The sequence below is a fragment of the Marmota monax genome, unplaced genomic scaffold (genome assembly GCF_021218885.2).
Source record: "Marmota monax isolate L192 unplaced genomic scaffold, Marmota_monax_Labrador192_F-V1.1 WCK01_AAM20220418_F8-fsc00186, whole genome shotgun sequence".
NCBI lineage: Eukaryota > Metazoa > Chordata > Mammalia > Rodentia > Sciuridae > Marmota > Marmota monax.
The window spans coordinates 1,959,956-1,980,306 of NW_026694725.1; the positions used below are offsets into that span (position 1 = coordinate 1,959,956).

The 20,351-nt window shown below is 45.6% G+C and overlaps 1 protein-coding gene across 2 annotated transcripts; it reads right to left on the minus strand.

The window, feature by feature from the left end:
- Positions 1–4,877: 4,877 nt before the first annotated feature.
- Pianp (PILR alpha associated neural protein) lies at positions 4,878–11,451 on the minus strand. Of its 2 annotated transcripts, none has more exons than XM_058572542.1 (6): positions 11,226–11,451; positions 9,056–9,115; positions 8,292–8,800; positions 7,471–7,585; positions 6,471–6,692; positions 4,878–6,129 (listed from the first exon to the last, which is right to left on the minus strand). In XM_058572542.1, exons 2-6 carry the CDS (start codon positions 9,070–9,072, stop codon positions 6,108–6,110), a joined length of 885 nt encoding a protein of 294 aa, XP_058428525.1. In that variant the 5' UTR covers positions 9,073–9,115; positions 11,226–11,451; the 3' UTR covers positions 4,878–6,107. The 2 variants fall into 2 exon arrangements, with proteins under 2 accessions (XP_058428525.1, XP_046280098.1); XM_046424142.2 differs by having other exon boundaries at positions 7,471–7,552; positions 11,226–11,445.
- Between the last annotated feature and the right edge of the window lie 8,900 nt (positions 11,452–20,351).

The window sequence follows — 20,351 nt, forward strand, 5'->3', positions numbered from 1 at the left end:
TGACGCCATAACGGAAGTGAAGGCGGGTCCTGTTAAGGGCAGAAGCTGAACATTCAGAATTGCGGTACCAGGCTTCCGGAAGGGACTTCTGGGGAAGTGGGAGGGTGGAAACACGACAGGTTCATGAATTATGCATCAAGGTATGAGAGGAGATATAGCTTCTTAAAAGGGTCCCGATTCCTTTCCCTCAGGGTGGATTAGTAGCCCAATATCCTCAAGATAGTCTTAATGCTTTGAGAAAGGATAAGGATGTGTCAGTTGTCCACGGTACCTACTTAGGCCCATAGAAATCTGACCCATTCTCTCTGACCACACTCCTTACTCTGCTTTGGTCTTCTCTTTGCCTTCCCCAACATCTGATCCCTTAACCCCATTTTTCTTTTAAATGTAACACTCTTTGCTATAAGTGTTTGCCCACTAAGGTACCAGGGCCGTGAGGGCAAGGACTTCAAATTGTGGACTGCTCTAGCCTCAGATTCTGACACTAAGCAGTTAGTAAACGTTTGTTGCAAAGTGAGTTACAGTTCATTATGAAAATCTAACATGAACTCCCCTGATTGCACTCCCCCCGCAAAAAAGGTGAATTCCCACAGCATTTAGTTGTTGGTTTTTTTTTTTTTAAATCTTATTTTATGTGGTGCTGAGGATCGAACCCACGCCCCGCTCATGCCAGGTGAGCGCGTTACCGCTTGAGCCACATCCCCAGCCCACAGCATTTAGTTTTAATGCTATCTTAATTGGTTTTTGTACGTGATTCTCAAACAAGATTGTCAACTCCCCAGGGAAGAAACTACACTTTGCTGAACGAAGAGTAGAATAATAGATGCTGAATAAATATTACTTTAGTAAATGAGCGTTACCACAAGCTTGTACCATGATCTGCTCAGAATCCCTCTGGGTTCAGCTTTGTTTTAGCTGAAGCAGAATTGAGGTCCACCCTATTAACAGTAATGAGCCCTTTCTGACTTTAAAAAAAAAAAAAAAAACCCTAACAAATAATTATAATGCCCATTTTACAAAAAACAAGATTGAAGATTTAAGTGATTCCTGTCCGCCAACCCCAATCATAAGCAGCAGCAAAGGATGCTTTTAAACATTTAAATATTTAAATAGATGATGTATATCTTTAGTTTATAATTGTAGTTTGAATCTTTTTAAAGGTGTCTACTCCCTTTATCACATTTTTTTAGGCTCAGGACCGAGTGTCTGTTAATTAGCAACAGTTGGTAAGATGGAGGACTTAAAGGGTCAGGTGTGTCCTGCCTGGGTTTTATTATTATTCGGTACTGAACCCATGAACTTGAACATGCTAAGCAGGCACTCTACCACTGAGCTACCCTCCTAGTCCTTTTTATTTTGAAACATTCTTTATTGCCTAGCCTAGCCCCAAACTTGCAGTCCTCTTGCCTTAGCCTCTGCAGTAGCTTGGATTATAGGCATGTACCACCATGCCTGGCTGCTAAATGGGTTATTGATGACTGATTCACGAAACTTTGACTTTTGGGCTGGTATAAAAAAGTGGAAGAAATAACAGCTCACTCTTGCTGAGGCTGGTTTTGAACTCAGCAATCCTCCTGCCTCACCCTTCCAAGCTGCTGGGATTACAGGCATGGGCTACCACGCCTGTTAATATATTTTTTAAAATATTTATTTTGTAATTGGACACAATACCTTTATTTCACTCAATTATTTTTTAAGTGATGCTGAGGATCGAACTCAGGGTCCCGTGCGTGAGAGACTAGCACTCTACCGCTGAGCCACAACCCTAGCCCCTCCCCCAGCCCATCAATATTTCATCATAATGTTTTAAATGCTCCCACAGCATCTTTGTTTTTTAAATTATCAAATTCACCATTTCAGCAATTTTAAAGTGTACAATTCGGTGGTTTCTGTATATTCACAATTTTGTGCAACCATCTGCACTAATACTGATCATTTCCCTCTCTCTCCAAAAAGAATCCTTTACCCATTAGCAGTCACTCTCAATTTCTCCCTTTCCCCATCCCCTGGCAATCAGTAATCTACTTTCTCTCTATGGGTTTGCCTATTTGGGGCCATTTCATATGAAAAGAATCAAACAATATGTGATCTTTTGTGTCTGACTTTTTACATAGCATGTATTCAAGATTCATCCATGTTGTAGCATGTATCAAAATTAATTTCTTTCTAATGGTTAATTACATTTAAAAAAGTGGAAAAATGGGCTGGGGATGTGGCTCAAGCGGTAGCGTGCTCGCCTGGCATGCGTGCGGCCCGGGTTCGATCCTCAGCACCACATACAAACAAAGATGTTGTGTCCGCCGAAAACTAAAATAAAAAAAAAAATAAAAAAAAAAAAAGTGGAAAAATAATAGTAATCTCAGTAAGTTCTGGTTCTCCTGTTTTTCTGTGTACATAATTAGCTAGCTACTTCAGAACCTAAATGCCTTTGTCAACCCTGCTCCTGCCCTTGTTGTTAAGAAGCAAGTTTTAAGTGCTTTTAACTCCTTAGAGCAAAGCTTTAGAGCAATAAATGGGCATGGGGGAGAAGGGCTGTTAATTTTAGCCATGGGTTCTCCAGCTGGCACACTCTTTCCATCTTGAGTCACTTCCACACCCTGAGCTCTGAGAGATTCCTCCTCTTGGGGGCTTCCCCATTCCCTGGTTAGGTCTGAGCCACAATGGTGAGCATTCCAGAAACATGCTTAGGAGAAACCTGGCTAAGTCCTTTGATCTATGGCCCAGGAGGCAAAGAAAGCATGGTGATGAGATGCTTTTTCCAGTGGTTCCTCTCTTGTGTGGCCTTAAGAACCTTTCAATTCCCCAAAAAGCCATATGGCTCTTGTTTTGTGAATCTTCTATTACTTGCAGCCTTCTGAGGTCCTCCCAAGGCCCCATAGTCTGTTTCAATTACAGGAGAGAATTGTTAGGGTCTGTTCCCCAGGACTTCATACTTCATGTCATTTCTTTCTTGCTTTTTTTTTTTTTTTTTTTTTGCTGTACTGAGAATTGAACCCAGGACACTTTGTCACTGGATTATATCCCCAGCCCTATTTATTTTTTATCTTGAAACAGGGTCTCATTAGGTTTCCCAGGCTGAACTTGAACTTACTGTCCTCCTCCCTCAGCCTCCTAAATTGATGGGATTACAGGCATGCATGGTAGTGCCCGGCACCTCATGCCTTTTCATGGTTAGCATGACAATGTGACTTAGTCTGAGTTAATTCTTCTAGAACAATCTAGAAATCTAGGATGTCTCCTTCTCTCTTTCCAGCCATGTGACTTTCCATGGGTAAGGTAGCATTTAGGGAGAGGGAACAGGTAAGAATTTCCAGTGTCTTGCTGGTATATTTTAATTTATTTAAATTTAGGGAAACAGCAGTCTAATCAGGGGATAATTAATTCCCTCATCATTAGGGGCCTTCATGTGTGCCTTTTGCATATGGATGAGCTTCAGGGTCACACTGTCCCTTTGAAGGGAGACAGTTGCTGAAGGTGAGAGCCCAGTAAGCTCTCCAGGCACTTGAGACAAGTATTTTTCTGTGCCAGTGCTCTTCCCTCCACTCCCCAAGAACTGGATTCCTATGGGGAAAGCAGAAAAGGTTCATAGGTGTAACTTTCCCAGCCTCCTCAGATTCCTCACATCCCATCAGCACCTCAACCTGTACCCTCAGGTTCCATCCAGCCCTCTCTCTTCCATTAGCTGCATGTTGTGATCTTTTGGGGTGGGGGTGGGGGGTTGGGTTGATGCAGCCCTCCTCAGAAGGTTGTTTGCCTTGCACCTCTGCTTCATCAGTGCAGGCCCCTGTTTGCTTCTTTTCCCTGTAGCAGTCTTTTTTGAGGGAGTTTGATGCCCTAACATACATTCTGCTCCAGTCCGGAGAAACAGACTTCTTCCTCCTCACAATCACTGTTATATGCTGCAGGGACTCAGGGAGGCTCTCTAACACCTAAAGCACATACCTACTAACATATGCATTCCCAATTCTAGTGTCAAAGATAAACACATGGAGGCAGGTACAGTCCTAGGCAGCCCACACTGTCCTCTTGTATACTACACTATCTCCTAACCTCCCTGGGGCTACCCTATTTCCAGGGAGCAGGTGGGGCACAGATGGGGGTGGGGAATGGGACCTGGGTGGTTACCATGGCAACAGAGCCTAGCAACAGCTGAGAAGATGATGTGTGGGCTCTCATAGGATTGTTACAAGAGCCAAACCTAGAATTGGGGCCTCAGAGGTGACTGATCCCAGCTGGGCAGCCTGTGTTCCCTCCCCCAAACACACCCCTTGATTCCACCCCCACACCCCAGCAGTCCCTCTTTCTCAGAGAGGGCAGAGTAGGGAAAGCTAATGAGCTAACCACAGGGCTTCTAATGCTGCACAGCTTTTGGGGGGCAGCTATGGGTGGGGGCAGGTTAGGGAGCAAAACTGAAAATAAAAGAAGCAGGGCAGTTATATTTCCTATGGCTCAGTTACATTCCTTTTCCTTTGCTCCATTTTTCTTTTCCTTTCATCCTTTCCCTCCATCTTTCTTAGAAGCTCTCTCTTCCTTTTCTGGATTAGTCCATTGCCTTTCCTCCTACATAATTTTTGCCCTTTTCTCTCTCCTTTCTCTTGGTGTCTCCTGACCTTCACTGACAAGGAACAAGCAAGCCACGCTTCTGATTCTAGTTTTTCTCTTCCACTGGTGCTCCTGAGGACTTTTCCCTTCAGTTCCTTTTCCCTTCCTTTCATTCTGTCCCAAGTTAAAACCCTCATCCGTCCCCTGCTCTAGGTAGGCAGGCCATATCACATCCAGCCTGGAAGAATTTTCCACCTCATCCTTATTTTCACTCTTCTTTCCTGCCCACCCCCTTCTCCTCCTCTCTGCAGCGGTGATAAGGCAGAACCAGGGGATTCAAGTATCTTGCAAAGGCTTTATTTGAAAATTTTGAAACTTACATCCCACAAGAATTCAAGATTATCACCACAAGAAGAAAGAGATAATACAAAAATATATATCACAGCATAGGAGCCAGGTAAGAGGGGAAGAAGGTAGATGGAAAAACTGGTGGAAGTAGGGAAGGACCTGAGGAGAGGGAGAGGGCAGAAGGTAAAAGGAGAAAAATGAAGGAGGGAGGAAAGGAGAGGAAAGGGTAGATGTGGAGGCAGAGCTCCGGATGGCCTTGAACCAGCTGGCTCCAGTCCCTGGCAGCCTAGGTGGAGTGAGGGAGGCCCTATGAGAGGCTGGGAAGTGGAGAACTGGCTCTGGGGCTCTGAATTTCAGAGAGGCACATGCGCGTGCGCGCGCGCATGCACACACACACACACACACAGAGCCAGGACAGACAAGACAAAAGGGACTTGGGAGGGAGGGAAGGGCAACTGGGAGTCCCTTTCTCATGTAGTGCAGCAGGCAACTCCCCAAAATCCATCTCTCAGATAACAGAATTAGCAGTGGGGCTTCACTACCCACTTTCCTGTAGGGGAGCCCTCCGGGTAATACCAGCGCCCTTGGAGTGGTATGAGAAGACAGTGAAACTCATTACATGGAATGGGATGGGGCCATGACAGATGAGGGCATGAGGAGCCCCCAGCTCACTTCCCACCCACCTCTTGGGCAGCATGCAGGGGCCACAAAAACTAGACCAGTGGGCATGAGCAGAGAGTGAGTACGCAACACTAAGCCACAACATTGGGCCAGAAATGCTCAGGAGAGGTGAGGTGTGCATGAAACATGGACTCAGCAGTGACTGAGCCAAGGAGGGAGAGAGAAAATGTGAAACAAGAGGGAGAGTGTGAGCAGTCAGCTGAGCAAAGAGATGTGGATGGGGAGAGGGTACAGAAGAGTGGCCATAAGGAGCATGAGTATGTGCAGTGGCCTATGAGGGTGGAGGTGAATGTGCAAGGCTTTCATGTGAGTGTGCGAGAGTAGGGATGGGGGACCCAAAGTCACAAGTATGTGAAACCCCCAACTGCAGGAGGGTGGGCAGGTATGCTTGCCCATAGGGCCAGTGAGTGTTCCAGGTGGTGTGCAAGGGCAGGAGCCCGGAGCCCCTGTGGCCCCAGCTGCCCCACCCTCAGTGGATGGCGGCTATGCAGGCCCCTTGGCCTCCTGCTTGGCAGCACCCCAACATGCGGGGGGCATCACAGATTCACCAGGGGAATCCTGAGAGGAAGAGGGAAAGGGCACAGTCAGGAACCAAGAGGTAGGCCACAATTGAAGGGGAAGTTCAAGACAGAAAAGGGGCTCAGGGTTAAGAGGGCAGAGTAGGAATTAAAGGTCAGCATGAGAATAGGACACAGAGCCTGAGAAAGTGGGAGAAGGAAGGGCCCGCCCTAGAGAGGAGCTGGCCTGGTCCCCCTTAGGAAGGCCTGGACCAGACTAAGAAAGAGAGCCAAGGGCTGTGAAAGACCAGGCTACCCACCTAGGGAACACCCCCATCCCAGCTCTGGAAGCCTAAGTTGCCTTCCCTCCTCACCCTCCCATCCCATTGCCCCTGCCCTCACCGGTTCAACTGGAAGGCTGGAGCCCCCTTGGGCTGGGGCATCCCAAGCCGGGGTCCCCCTCGGGGCTCCTCATGGTCAGGGGTGGGGGTGGGCGAATCCCCGAAGGCCCCCAGCACAGTGACTCCAGCTGGGGACAGGTCCGTCAGTGGCTGCTGGCTCTCCTCCTGCCTTAGGGCACCTTGCTGCCCGGAAGGTCTGCGCCGCTTCTGGCTGCGGTCCCAGCTGGTGCATGGGAAGAAAAGAGGTCCTCTCACACACTCAAGTAGCCCCCATTCTGGGCCTGTAGAGGTCACCCTAGCCTCTCCAGGGACTTCCAACATCCTACAGTAAAGAAACTGGCCTCTGACAGTTCCCTATACTAAATCTCCTGGAACTATAGGCCCATAAAACCATTCCCAGGGGGCTCAGGAATGTAGATCATGCTCCCAAACTGATCCGGATCCACAAGATTAGTATCCTTTTCCCCACTAACACAGAACACCCTAAATTTGCCCACTCCCCCATACATGGCGAGAAAAGCAATTTCTCTTCTCCACAGCATGTGGCACATTTAGTTCTAGTTCAAAGTCAGCTAATGACATGGACACCTGAGTCTAATGATTCTCTCAGTAAAGTGTGAAGGACTGAGTGACCCAATATTAAATACGTGCAAAGAAAGCTCCAGATTTTCTTCCTCCTGCCTGGTAGCCCTAAGAAAGAGCCTTGTAGCCTGGATCACTTTTTTGTGTCTTGGAGAAATGTCCCCTCAAAGCCCCCAGTACACATAAATAATGCCCCTTTCCTCCCAATATCCTTGAACTTCTCTGTAAGAAAGAATCTTCACTGATTCACTGTTTTCTCCTACTCAAATCACTACCTTTCCCAAGGTCTTGCCTTCATTTACTATTTCCTACCCCAACCCCAGCAAAATTGCTGCTCTTGTCCCCTCCCTGTTCCAGCCTCCAAGTATTTGCAAACATTCAGTCCCCGTCCACCATCAACCTTCTCCCCGCCAGCTTACCAAAACTTGAAGATGATGCCAGTAGCCACAAGAACAATGATGATGGAGATTGTGATTGTGACATAGAGCTGGGGGTCCACACCTGATTGGGGTGGGGAGAAAGTTGTAGGGAGGCCTGAGGAGGTAGGAGCCAAGAGGCAGTTGGGGTGGGGTTAGACTAAGGAGTATTGACGTATGAACCCACATTGCTCAACTCTTTCTGCTTCTCTGAAGCCTCCCTCTTTATTCTTATCACCAACTTTCCCAAGTTCTCAGCTATTTTCCACTTTCCCAAATGTATTTCACCTAACATTACATGTATATGTGATTAGGATGAGGAACCAATATCAGAGAGAACTTACCTCTCTGCATAGAAATTAGGGGGTGGAGGTGTCCTAGTCTCTGCCCTCTCCTGACCCTATACCACTGGCCCCATCCCTCTACTGGCACTCCCTGAGCCAAGATATCACTCTTTTCGTTCTTTTTCACTGTGGTGTACTTCTATCTGGATACTCCCCCTGTGTCAAGGTCCAGCTCAGATGTCAATTCTCTGAAGGTGTCCTAATCCCCTGGCATATGTATTCTCTTACTTCTCTATTTTCCTAACAACAGGCTGTTTCTGCCTCTGTTAGAGCATTTATTATGTTGACTCATCCCTGAGTATTTACACATCTGTCTTCAATGGACCTGCATTCCTTGAGGGCTCAGAAAACATCTTCATCTCTGCATCCATGCCAGGATACAGCCTGACACATTCACTGAAAAAACTTAGATAAGGCCTCCCTTAGAGTCTTCAACCAGCTTCCCCACCCCTCATATCCCCACTATTCTTGCCTCCTCACCTTCTCCATGCCCCCACAGGAATGGCCTCAGGGTAGCAGGTGTTTCTCCAAGGATGAGCCCATCTCCATCATCCCGCATGGAGTCTGAGTTGGGATGTGGAGTAGCCAGCCCATGGGGGGCTGCAAAACCATAGTCCAGGGGCAAAAATCCAGGATTGACTGAGTTGGGGTCCCCCCCATCCTCTCGAGACACTGTGGGGCCCCACACAATAGCCCAGGGATACTGAGATGAGGGAGGTCCCTCCTCAAAGCCTGATGGGGTGGCAGGGGGCGCAGTGCCTGGCAGAATTTGCCGACGTAATCTTGGTACCCGAGGGGACCGACTTGGTGGAGGTGCCCGCTCCCAAATGCACACATGTCGTGGAGCTGAGGGGCCACCCCGGGCACATGGGGGGCGGGCAGGGGCTGGTGGGGTTCGAGGGGAGGAGGAGGAGCCCTGAGCAGGCGGTGGGAGGGGCAGTAACAGCAGTGGCCAGAGAGGAAGGACATGGGACAGCAGCAGAGCAGGCCTACAAGAAGGGAGAGAAAAATGGGTGAGACACAGGCCAGTGTAGGGGTGAGGACATGCTCACACTAGAAATCCCAGGCTGCCTCCCTCCAGGTTTCTCTGAGAGCAGGCAGGCCTTGGAAAAACTCTAGCCTCTTTTCCCTTTTGTCTTAGGGGCTAGGTCCCAGGATGGAAGGCCATGGATGGGCCTAGGTAGGAAAGGGACAGGCCCCCAGGGAAAGTGGTCTCCAAGCTCCCCCTGCTGGGCCAAACTTACCACATCCTGGACTCCATGTCTGAGGTCTTCCTCAGCTGTGACCCAGATTTTCAGCCTTTACTGGGGGAAAAAAGGGTGGTCACACCACAGCCCTACTTCCCCAGCTCATTCATCTACCAGTTCTATTCCCATCTCCCCTCCCAGGGTGAATGGCTGCAAGACATGCTTCTGACTTCCAGGATCCGCTGATGCTTAACATTCGTTTGGGGGGGGTGGGGGTGGAGAACCTTCCAAAGTGGTTCCCTCACTAGCCCCTAGCCCCATCCACAACTTCCCAGGTCCCTGTTACCTCCCTGCCCCAAGGTCTACTCTTTCTTCTCTGGCTTCCTTCCTTCTCACTTCCTCTGCCCACAGCTTAGGCTTTTCTTGGATCTTAATTTAGAGCCAAGAACCTTGTGATTCCTTGAGCACCTACCGCTAGGGAGGGAGTCTCAGGGTTGGGGGAGGGAAGGGAAGGCAATCCCAGCAAATATGTGCGTGTGTTTGCACAGGAGAGCCTTCCAACCCTCCCACCCCACTTGTAGTCCCAGGCATTTTTCTTATGATCTGCCCTGGGAGTCATCTGCATCTTCAGGAGAGAAAGAGGAAGAGAGGGAGAAATAGAAGGAAAGAGAGGTGGGTGGGAGAAAAACTACAGAATATAATTTTGCTCTTAATGTTTAATCATCCAAATGCATAGGTACCCTCTAAAGAGAGGTTGAGTTGAGAAGAAGCCACCCCCTCAAATGTAGCTCTCCTGGGTAGAGTCTTCGGAGAATCTGGATGGTTGGTTTTGAAAGAGGGGCATGTTCTCAGAGCTGAGGGTGTTAGATCCAGGGGGCAGCCTCCCCAGAGTGAATAAAGATATGATATATGTGTTTTAAAATATGGACATTGAATACCCTCGGAGAACAGCAAGGGAATAAGATAAGCAAGTATGGGCAAGGGAATGGGGTAATGGACAGTGGGGAGAGATGGGAAGTGGGTGAAGGGCTGGGAGAGGGAAGGCTGGTCAAGAGTGGAAAGAGAGGAGAGAGACAAAAAGGAAGTTAAGCCTAGGTTGAGTGCAGGGTAAGGGAGAGCAAGCAGCCCTAAAAAGGAATAGACTGGGGAGAGAAGTGGAGAGAGTGGGTACACAAGACCAGAAATGCTGAGGAAGCTAAAGGGAGAAAAGGATAGGATAAAAGGTCAGGGAGGGGAAACAGAGCAAAGAGGCAAGGGGCAGGAAGAGGAAGAGGAAGGGTCCAGGTAAAACAGTCAGAGAAGTGAGAGTAGAAGGGGAAGGGAGAGAGAAAGATGGATAGATCAGGGATAGAGAGAAATAAGTGAGAGAGGAGAGAAAACTGAATACAGAAGACATAATGAGGAAGGGACTGGGGGACAGAGAAACAGGGAACAGCAAAGATGGAGGAGTTGGAAATTGTTTCTTCGAATTTAAGGGGATATGGAGACAGGGCTGGGGCATGGTGAAAAGGGATAAGGAATAGAAGTGAGAGGACTGGGTCCATGGTGGGGAGAATGAGGCTAGAGGAGGGAAGGGAGCAATGGTAGAGGAAACCAGTGGAGCGGAGAAGGGCTCATCTGTGGCCACCTGACTCCAGGACCCAGTTGTCCCTCCGCCTGATGCATTCCCTACCACAGTCAACTCCAGTGCCAGCACCCCATACCCCTTTGGTCACCCCCTCCAGGAAGGCCGCAGTACCCCGGCTGGCGCACCACCCCCACACTCTCCTGCTCCTCACCGACCTGTTGTGCGCAAGAGAGGAGCTGGGGGTGGGGCGGGAGCCTTGGGGTGCGGGAGCCGGTCCCCATCCCCAGCATTGCACCTAATCCCGCCCATCCTACGGGCTCCCGCTCCCGGACAGGGCTGGAAAGCGGTGGGAGTGGGGAAAACCAGGAAAAAGGTGGTCGGCAAAGGGAGGGAGTGCCGTAAGCGAAAAGGGGACCCAAGGCAGAAAGATGCCCGGAGCCCGCGGGCAGAGCCAAAGGCTGAATGGAAGCAGCCGCGAGGACGATGACTGCTGCACCAGGGAGAGCAGGATGGAGTCCGGACAGCAAAGGAATGGAGGGCAAGGTGGAGAGCCAGCTCTTGGGGGTTGGAGCTTGGGCGCGACGAGGGTCGTGCAAAAGGGCCTGGAAGGGTAGGGCTGGGCTCCCTCCGTGTGGGGACGTGAGGGTCCCCTTCACTCACCTGCATGCCTAGTGCGGAGATAAGACGACTGCAGGTATTCGAGTTTACGCCGGACTGGGGGGTCGTAGAAGCAGGTGGGGCACGAGGCATGGTCGGGAGGTTTGGCCCGCTGCAAGGCGCTGGAGCCGGAGGGGGGCGGGCGCCCGGGGCGCTGGGCGGTGGCGGCAGGAGATGCTCTCCTCGGCTGGGTTCGACTCAGCTCGGCTGTGCTCGGCGCGGCTTTTACGGCTCGGTCTCCGCCTCTCCCCCTCCTGTCTGTAAGGCCACTCACGGGTTAACCCTCCTGCTGCCGCGCTGCAGAAGTGGAGACCAGAGTTTTCAGGGTGGAGGACTGGAGAAGGCAGCGAGGGTTTGAAGGGGAACGACTTCCAGTTCTTCGGGTTCTGATGGTGGGCTTCCCGCCCCTCACCGAACTCCAAAGACACACACGATTGCCCCAGGTAGTTCTGAGATTCTGAGTCACCCAATATTCCTGAGTACTCAACTCTATGTTTCCCCTGGTAGAGAAGGGCCGAGCTCAAGGCTGTGGGGATATAGTGCAGAGAGGGATTGAGGAAAAGACCCTACAACATCATTGGAGTATCTCAACAGCGTATCTCCTATTTATCGCTGACTCTGCTACAAGGCATTCTCCCTGAAGCAACCCAAATGATCTTTAAAATAAGTGGATCAGGTCCCAATTACTCTACTTGGCTTTTCCAGTACTCACAATATCCAAACTCCCTACTGCGACTTACAGGGCCGCATAAAACTGGTCCCTGGGTGTATCTGATTTTCTTCCCTAAAGATCTCTATGTCTCAGCCTCAGTGGATCTGATCTAGAAGACAAACTGAATCTACCTCAGAGCTTTTACGTTTGCTGTTCCCACTATCTGGAATACTTTTCCTTGACATTTCACAATGACTCACCTTTTTTATTCCAGTTTCATTTAGCTCCAGTGTTTTCTGGCAGGCCTTCCCTAAACTCTCTACCAAATGTAGACTTCCCTAGCCCTACTCCCAACCTATCATGCCCCATACTCTTCTTTTATGTTACCCTGTTTGTCTTTGTTGCATTTCTAGGATCCTGCACTCTTCCTAGTTGCCATCCACTGGCTGTTCTTTCTTAGTCTTCCTCAGCTCTGGCCTCTAAACGTTGGAGCCTTCTAGGGCTTGGCCTTCTCTTTCTACATTCTCTGTCCAGTGATCTCATCCAGTCCCAGGGCTTAAATACTATGTAAATGTCAGTGAGTTCTAAATTTATATCCGGAGCACCAGACACATTTATCCAACAGCCTACTTGACATCTTCACTTGGATGTCTAATAGCCATGAAAAACTAATGTGACTGGAATAGATGTCTTGAATGCTCCCACCCACAATCCATTGCTCTCCCAGTGTTCCCTATGCGGGGACATGACAATTCCTAGTTAAGGTTAAAAACCTAGGATGGTTTTTTTTTTTTTTTTTCACTGATTTCTTCCTTTAGTTTAGTTCCCCAGCAAGTTCTATGGGCTCTGCATCCAACATATGTCCTAAATTCATGCCCTTTTCTTCATCTTTGTTGCTATAGTCCTGATCCAAGCTATCAACTTTCATGTGGAATATCACAGTAGCTTCTTTACTGGTCCCTCATTTCTGCCCTTATCCTTTACAAACTAGTCTTCACAATATTAGTAATACTTCAAAAATCTAAATCATATCATGCTTTTATTTGTTTAAAAGTTCAAGTGGCTTTTTATTATACTTAGAATAAATCTGAACACCTTGTGAGGAGAAGCCCACCAACTTGTACTCCCATTCATACACAAAGACAAATCAGACTTCTTTGTGTGGGCTGGGGACAAGTAGTAAGAATCAACCCAGAGCCTTATATATACTGGGCAAGCACTCTACCACTGCACTACAGCCTCAGCTCTTTTATTTTTTTTATTTTGAAATAGTCTCATTAAGTACCCCAAACTGGAATCGAACTTGTGATTCTCCCATCTCAACCTTCCAATTACCTAGGTTTACAGGCCTGGGCTACCACACCTGACTCAAATCAGATTTCTTACTGTTCTAGAACATCAGAAATTATCTTCTTAACAACCCTGCACTTTGAGTCCCTTTTCCTGAAATATTTTGCTACCCCTTTCTCCATCTTTACCTGATTGACTTCTTCTTGCCATTCAGATCTCTACTCCAAATCTAAAGTGGGGGGCTGGGGGCATATCTCAGTAATAAAGCATTTGTCTAGCATGCACAAGGCCCCGAGTTTAATGCCCAACACCACAACACACACACACACATAAAAAAAAATCTAACGTGGTCCCCAAATTCTGCTTCATCATTGTTTCATTGTCTTTCAGACCCATTGCTTTCTGGAATGATCTTATATCTCTTTAATGTCTGTTCCCACATATGCTTGAGATCAAAGACTTCATTTTTCTTGTTCACCCTAGATCCCAACTACACCCTATACTACCAACTACAGTACCATGCCACATGGCAGATACTCAATATTTATTGCTTAGTGAACTCCTTCTAGGACCCTTGCCTACTCTAAACTCTTTTCCTTTTCTCCTCTGCTCTTATCTTGAATTTCCTGTCTATCTGCCTGCTCTCCCTGATCTCTGCCTACAGCTTCAGTTGAGTCTTTGCTGACATGCACACCCCTCCAGGCTCTCCCCCTTCCTATGCTGCATTATTACCATCATTAGCCTGGCACTGCTGCCTCCCGGAAGGAAGCCTGCTATTCTGACCAGCATCTGCAATGACTGTCCTCCTCCTTGCCTGTCCCTGACAGCCCTTCTTTTGAGGTCAAATACCAAATGAGTGAGCCATCCTCTCAGTGTCTCCCAGTGGCACATTAGATGGGAATGGGACCATGGAGCCATGTGAGGTAGTTTTGTGTGAAATCTGCCACATCTTGGTCCAGTGAACCTAGTGCATCCTGAGGATATGCTTTCAGTGAACTCATTGTATGACTGATGTGGACCAGTCACATTTATCAGATGAATAGTCACTTTAGTATAAACACCTTTTACAGCTGGGCATGATGGCACATACTTGTAATCCCAACAGCTTGGGAGGCCAGAGCAGGAGGACTTCAGTCCTAGCTAGCCTCAGCAATTTATCGAGGCCCTAAGTAATTTAGTGAGAACCCTGTCTCAAAATTTAAAAAATAAAAATAAGAAGGTCTGGAGATGTGGTTCAGCCTCTGGGTTCAATCCCTGGTACCCCCCCACCACCCCTAAATTTTAAAAAAAAGGCACCACTGCCTTTGTAGAGTTTATTATTTAGTTAGGGAGATAAATATAGAGTGATAGGCTGGGGCATGGCTTAGTGGTAGAGTGGCCCTGGGTCCAATCCCCGGTAGTCCTCTGACTCTATGGTATCTTTTTTTTTTTAAGATTTTTTTAGTTGTAATTGAACACAATACCTTTATTTTATTTATTTATTTTTATGTGGTGCTGAGGATCAAACCCAGGGCCTTGCATGTGCTAGGCAAGTGCTCTACTGATGAGCCACAACCCCAGCCCTCTATGGTATCATTATCATCACCTCTGGACTCAGGTATGGATCTTAGTATCTGTCAAGTTGAATTTCTGTTTTCTGTCTTCAATGTCCAATGTCCTGAACTCTTCTCCCTTTCAGCTAATCTTGCTTGCTTCTTTTCTGAAAAAAATAGAAAAAAGCAGAGAAAATCTTTTCCACTTCTACCACCACCTCCCAGCCCTGTTGCTCCTTCTATGTGAATTCTAGACCCTGTCACCCACTCAAATATATTACTTCAGTGACTGTCCCTCCCTCTTCTGCAGCACCACTTTTCTCTTCCTGACTTGATTATTGCCAGCAGCATGCAAGCATGCTGTAATTTCTCCCACCTTAAAACAAATCCTCGGGCTGGGGTCATGGCTCAGTGGTGGAATCCTTGCCTCACACATGCGGGGCCCTGGGTTCAATCCTCAGCACCACATATAAATAAGTAAAATAAAGGTATTGTGTCCAACTACGGCTAAAAAATAAATACTTGGAAAAAAAAATCCTCCTCAGCTATGTGTTTGCCTCCAGCATCTGCACTGCTTTGCTTCCCATTACAGCAAAGCTTTCTCAGAAGATGGCTTCCATTTGCCCTCTCTACATTTCCTCCCCACCATTCCTTCACTTTCTCTCTGGTCAACTCAAATATAAACAGTTTAATTTTCAAAATTCATTATTTTGGTAATAACTGGTAACACATTGGCATGTTTAAAGTAAGCTTTAAATATATAGAAAGGTATAGAGTGAAAGTTTTCACCCCACCCAGTTCCCTTCCAATTCTCATCCCTGATCTCAATGTGGCTCATTTCTATGTATTCTTCCAGAGTTTCTTTATGTATACATAAAGCAAATAGCAATATAAATTTTCTCTCCCCCTCTCTTTTTTCTTTTTTATATGCAGCATTGGAGGTTGAACCAAGGGGTGCTTTACCTTAAGTTAGATCCCAGCCCTTTTTGTTTTTTATTTTGTGACAGGGTCTCACTAAGTTGCTGAGGTTGGCCTCGAACTTGCAATCCTCCTCCCTCAGCTTCCCAAGTTGCTAGGATTGCAGGTATGCATCACCACACCCAGCTCATTTTAACCAATTTTAAGTGTACAGTTCAGTGGTATTAAATACATTCATAATGTAAAGACATCACCATCATCTCCACAACTCTTTTCATTTTATAAAACTAAAACTCCAGGGCTGGGGATATAGCTCAGTTGGTAGAGTGCTTGCCTTGCATACATGCACTAGGCCCTGGGTTCAATCCCTAGCACCACAAAAAAAAACCCCTCCATACTCATTAAACAATAACTCTCCAGTACTGCTGTACTCTCCTCAGCCTCTGGCAACCACCATTCTATTATCTGGCTCTATGATTTTGATCACTGCCTAATTCAAGGACTAAGTTTGCCAGTGACTTTCATCCATAGGATTCCTTCATCCTCCCATCCCCTATTTTCTTTCTATAATTACTATCCCCAAACTTTTTTTTTTTTACCATTTTGTTATTTTAAGACTTTTTATTGGGGCTGGGGATGTGGCTCAAGCGGTAGCGCGCTCGCCTGGCATGCGTGCAGCCAGGGTTTGATCCTCAGCACCACATACAACCAAAGATGTTGTGTCTGCCGAAAACTTAAAAATAAATAAATAAATAAATTGCTGGGGGGTCTCACTACTTGCTGAGGCTGGCCTTGAATTCTTAAAAAAAAAAGACTTTTTATTGTCTTTTTAATAGTTTTTTGTTTGTATGTTTGTTGTTTTTTGTTTTTAATCAAAGGCCCCTTACTGCTTCTGAGGCACTGAGTTAGATCCTCAGCACCACATAAAAATAAATAAAAAATAAAGATATTATGTCCCTCTACAACTAAAAAAAAAATTTTTTTTAAAAAGGAGGGGAGGGAAACCAGCTGGCACAGAGAGGGATCATCTCCACAATATTCCATTTATACACAGAACTAAACAGACAAGCACAGAGTCACTATTGGGGTTAGAAGTTGGCAGCATGGGATGGGGGAAGAACAGGTGGGAGGTAAGCGTGTCAAAAAAATACAGCACCCCCTCACCCCCAAACTGGATGCCTGGGGGAAGACTTGGTCTGTTTCAACCCAAGAGGAATCAGAAGATCAAAAGAGTTTGAGAAGTGCAGAGCCCTCTGGGATGGAGGGAGGAGGAAAGTCCAGAGGGTGGGGGTACTGTTTGGCAACTAGGGTGAAGGGAATGCCATCCTACTGCTGGGATCCCCCCATCCCCTCCAGTCTGTCAGGAAGGGGGCAGACTGCAACCCCCTAGGGCAGACCTGGGGCTTCCAGATGCTCCAGGCAAGGGATTGGAGGTGGCTCACAAAGGCTTACTCTCCAGAGAGATGATGGCACTCCCCCCAGTCTTATTTTGTTGTTTTAATAATATAATTTTCTCACAAATTGATACAAGCTTAAACAATATGTTGTTCAGTCTTACTTTCAAGTTCTATAAAAAATATTGGGACTGGGGTTGTGGCTCAGTGGTAGAGCGCTTGCTTCACACATGTGAGGCATTGGGTTTGATTCTCAGCACTGCATATAAATAAATAAAATAAAGGTCCATCAACAGCTAAAAAAATTTTTTTAAATGACATTGCGTTATATGTAGTCTTACGGAATATTTACTTGTTTTTTCACTTAATATGTTTCCAAGATTTATTCATATTTTTGCATCTATCTAGAGTTCATGGACTGAAATAAAATATGTCACCTGTATGCTTATACCAGACATAATTTATTCTTCTATTGTAGATTTATAAATTATTTCCTTTTATGTTATTATGGACATCATTGCATTTTTCTCCTGCACATATGCAAGAGTTTTTCTAGAGTGGGACTGCTAAGTGAAGTATAAGAATAATAATCTTGAGAGAGAGTGCCAAATTGTTTTCCACTTACTCTCCTTCCATCAATCATTGAATCCTCATTGACCTACATTCTCTCCAACACTTGTATTTTTAGACTACTTATTTTTATTTTATCAGTCCAGTAAATATATAATAGTCTATCATTTTGGTTTTGTTGATCATTTCTCTAATTACTAATGCAGTTGAGCCTCTTTTTATATGCTTATTAGCTTTAAATTTTTCCTGGGAAATGCCTGGTCATTTGGGTTTTTCTTTTTTCTTTTGTTTTTGTTTTTCCTTATTGGTTTGTGGTTTTAAAATATATTCCAGACACTTTGTGTGTGTGTGTGTGTGTGTGTGTGTATACTGGAGATTGAACCCAGGTCCTTTACACATGCTAGGCAAGTGCTCTACTGCTGAGCTATATCCTAAGTCCTTTTTTTTTTTTTTAAATTTAAGACAGGGTCTCAAAATGAATTTCTGAGGCTAGCCTCCAACTTGTGATTCTCCTGCCTCAGCCTCTGGTGTAGTTGGGATTTTAGGCATGTGTCACCAGGTTTGCTGGATACTAATCTCTTAACAGTTATATATGTTGCAAATAATCAGCTCCTTTGTGAAGATATTTGGGAACTTCCAATTTTTACACGATATCTATTTAAATTATCAGAAATTCTAAAAGACTTTAAGCTTTTGCTCTCCATACTTTAGTCCTAAATCCATATAGAATTGGTTTTTTTGTGTGTGTATTTCTCATTTTTTAATATTAGAAAATCAATTATCCAAGCCCGATTTATTAACCAGTCCCTTTCTTCTGCCTGACCTGCTTTGCTCTCTCTGTTATGGGTCCAAGGTCCATATGTACAGAGAGTCTATTTCTGGATAATCTAATCTATTCCATTGGTTACCTGTTAAAAGTTTGCACTTTCTTTAATTTTATAGAGTAAGCTAGAGTGTAGCTTGGTGCAGTGTATGTGATTTAGCATGTGACAGGCCCCAAGTTCAATTGCCAGCACCAAACCAAACCAAACACAAACAAAATTTCTATAGTTTTAAAATAGATATAGATATTTCCCATAGTATACCACTGTGCCAATATACTCATGTCATTTCTTTTTTTTATTTTAGTGGGTACTGGGGATTGAATCCAGGGGCACTCGACCACTGAGCCACATCCCCAGCCCTATTTTGAATTTTATTTAGAGACAGGTCTCACTGAGTTGCTTAGCACTTCACTTTTGCTGAGACTGGCTTTGAACTAGCAATCCTCCTGTCTCAGCCTCCCAAGATGCTGGGATTACAGGCCTGCACCATCACGCCCGGCCTCCTGTCACTTCTTATTCCTTGCTCTATACGAGAATCAACTTGTCAAGTTACACAGAATTTTGATTGGAATTACATTAAACCCAAAATCCATTTAAGATAAATTGTTATATATATTTAAAAAAAATTTTTTTAGTTGTAGGTGGTGGACACAATATCTTTATTTCATTTTTATGTGGGTGCTAAGGATCAAACCCAGGGCTTCACCTGTGCTAGGCAAGTACTCTACCACTGAGATACAGCCTCAGCCCATATTTAGGTCTTCTTAAATATCTTTCAGTGAAGTATAATTTTCTGCATCCAGATAATACACATCTTCTCTTTCATTTATTCCTAGGTACTATTTTGATTTTTTATTATGGTTAGTGTTATTTTTTTCAAGATTACATTTTCAAAGTGCTTTTTGCTGGTATGTAGAAATGAAGTTGATTGGCAATATTGATTTTAGAGTCAACAACCTTGATAAGCTCTCTCTTCTAATAATTTTTCTGTAGACTGAATTTTCTATAAAAGCAATCACATCATCTGCAAAAGATAGCAGTTTGCCTTTCCTTTTCCAATGTTATGCCTCTAATTTCCTTTTCTTGTGCTATCCCAGACCTTTAGTATAATGTTGAATACAAGCAGTAATAAGCTTGTTTCTGTTCCTGGTTTTTCTCTTCTCTCTCTTTTTTTTTCTCCCCTATTTAAAGGAAGTGCTTCCATATTTTCCCAGTAAGCATTGTGCTTGCAGCATGAAGCCTTAGATTTGATCCTCAGCACTACTAAATTAATTAATTATTAGTATTTGCTATATTGTTTTTTGTTGTGGTGGGGTTGTTGTTGTTTGTTTGTTTGTTTTTGTTTTGTTTTTGTGGTGCTGGGGATTGAACCCAGGGCCTTGTGCAAGTGAGGCAAGCACTTTATCAACTGATCTGTATCTCCAGCCATTGTTTGTATGTTTGAATAACTTTATTTTACAAGTTAAGGAAGCCCCCTTCTAGTCCTAGTTTACTAAGAGTTTTGTTATGTATGGGTGTTGAATTAAATGCTGTATGTGTGTGTGAGTGTATGTGTGTGTGTGTCTGTGTGTGTGTGAGAGAGAGAGAGAGAAAGAGAGAGAGGTGGGGAGAGGAGAGAGAGAGACTGGGGATTGAACTCAGGTACACTCTACCACTGAACTACACCATCAGCCCTTGTTATTTTTTTTTTTTTTTTTTAATTTTGAGATGGTCTCACTAAGTTGCCCAGGCTGACCTCAAACTTGTAATCCTCCTGCCTCACCCCTCCTCAGTTGCTGGGATTATAGTTGTGCAACCAGGTCTGGCAAGTTAAATGCTCTTTAAAATCTCTGTTACTGTGAAATATAATATACTCAAAGGTAAGTGCAACAAATCAAAGTATAATGCATACTTACAGAAATACTAATAAATGGAATAACCACCATCGAGGCTGTGTGGTGGTTACACAG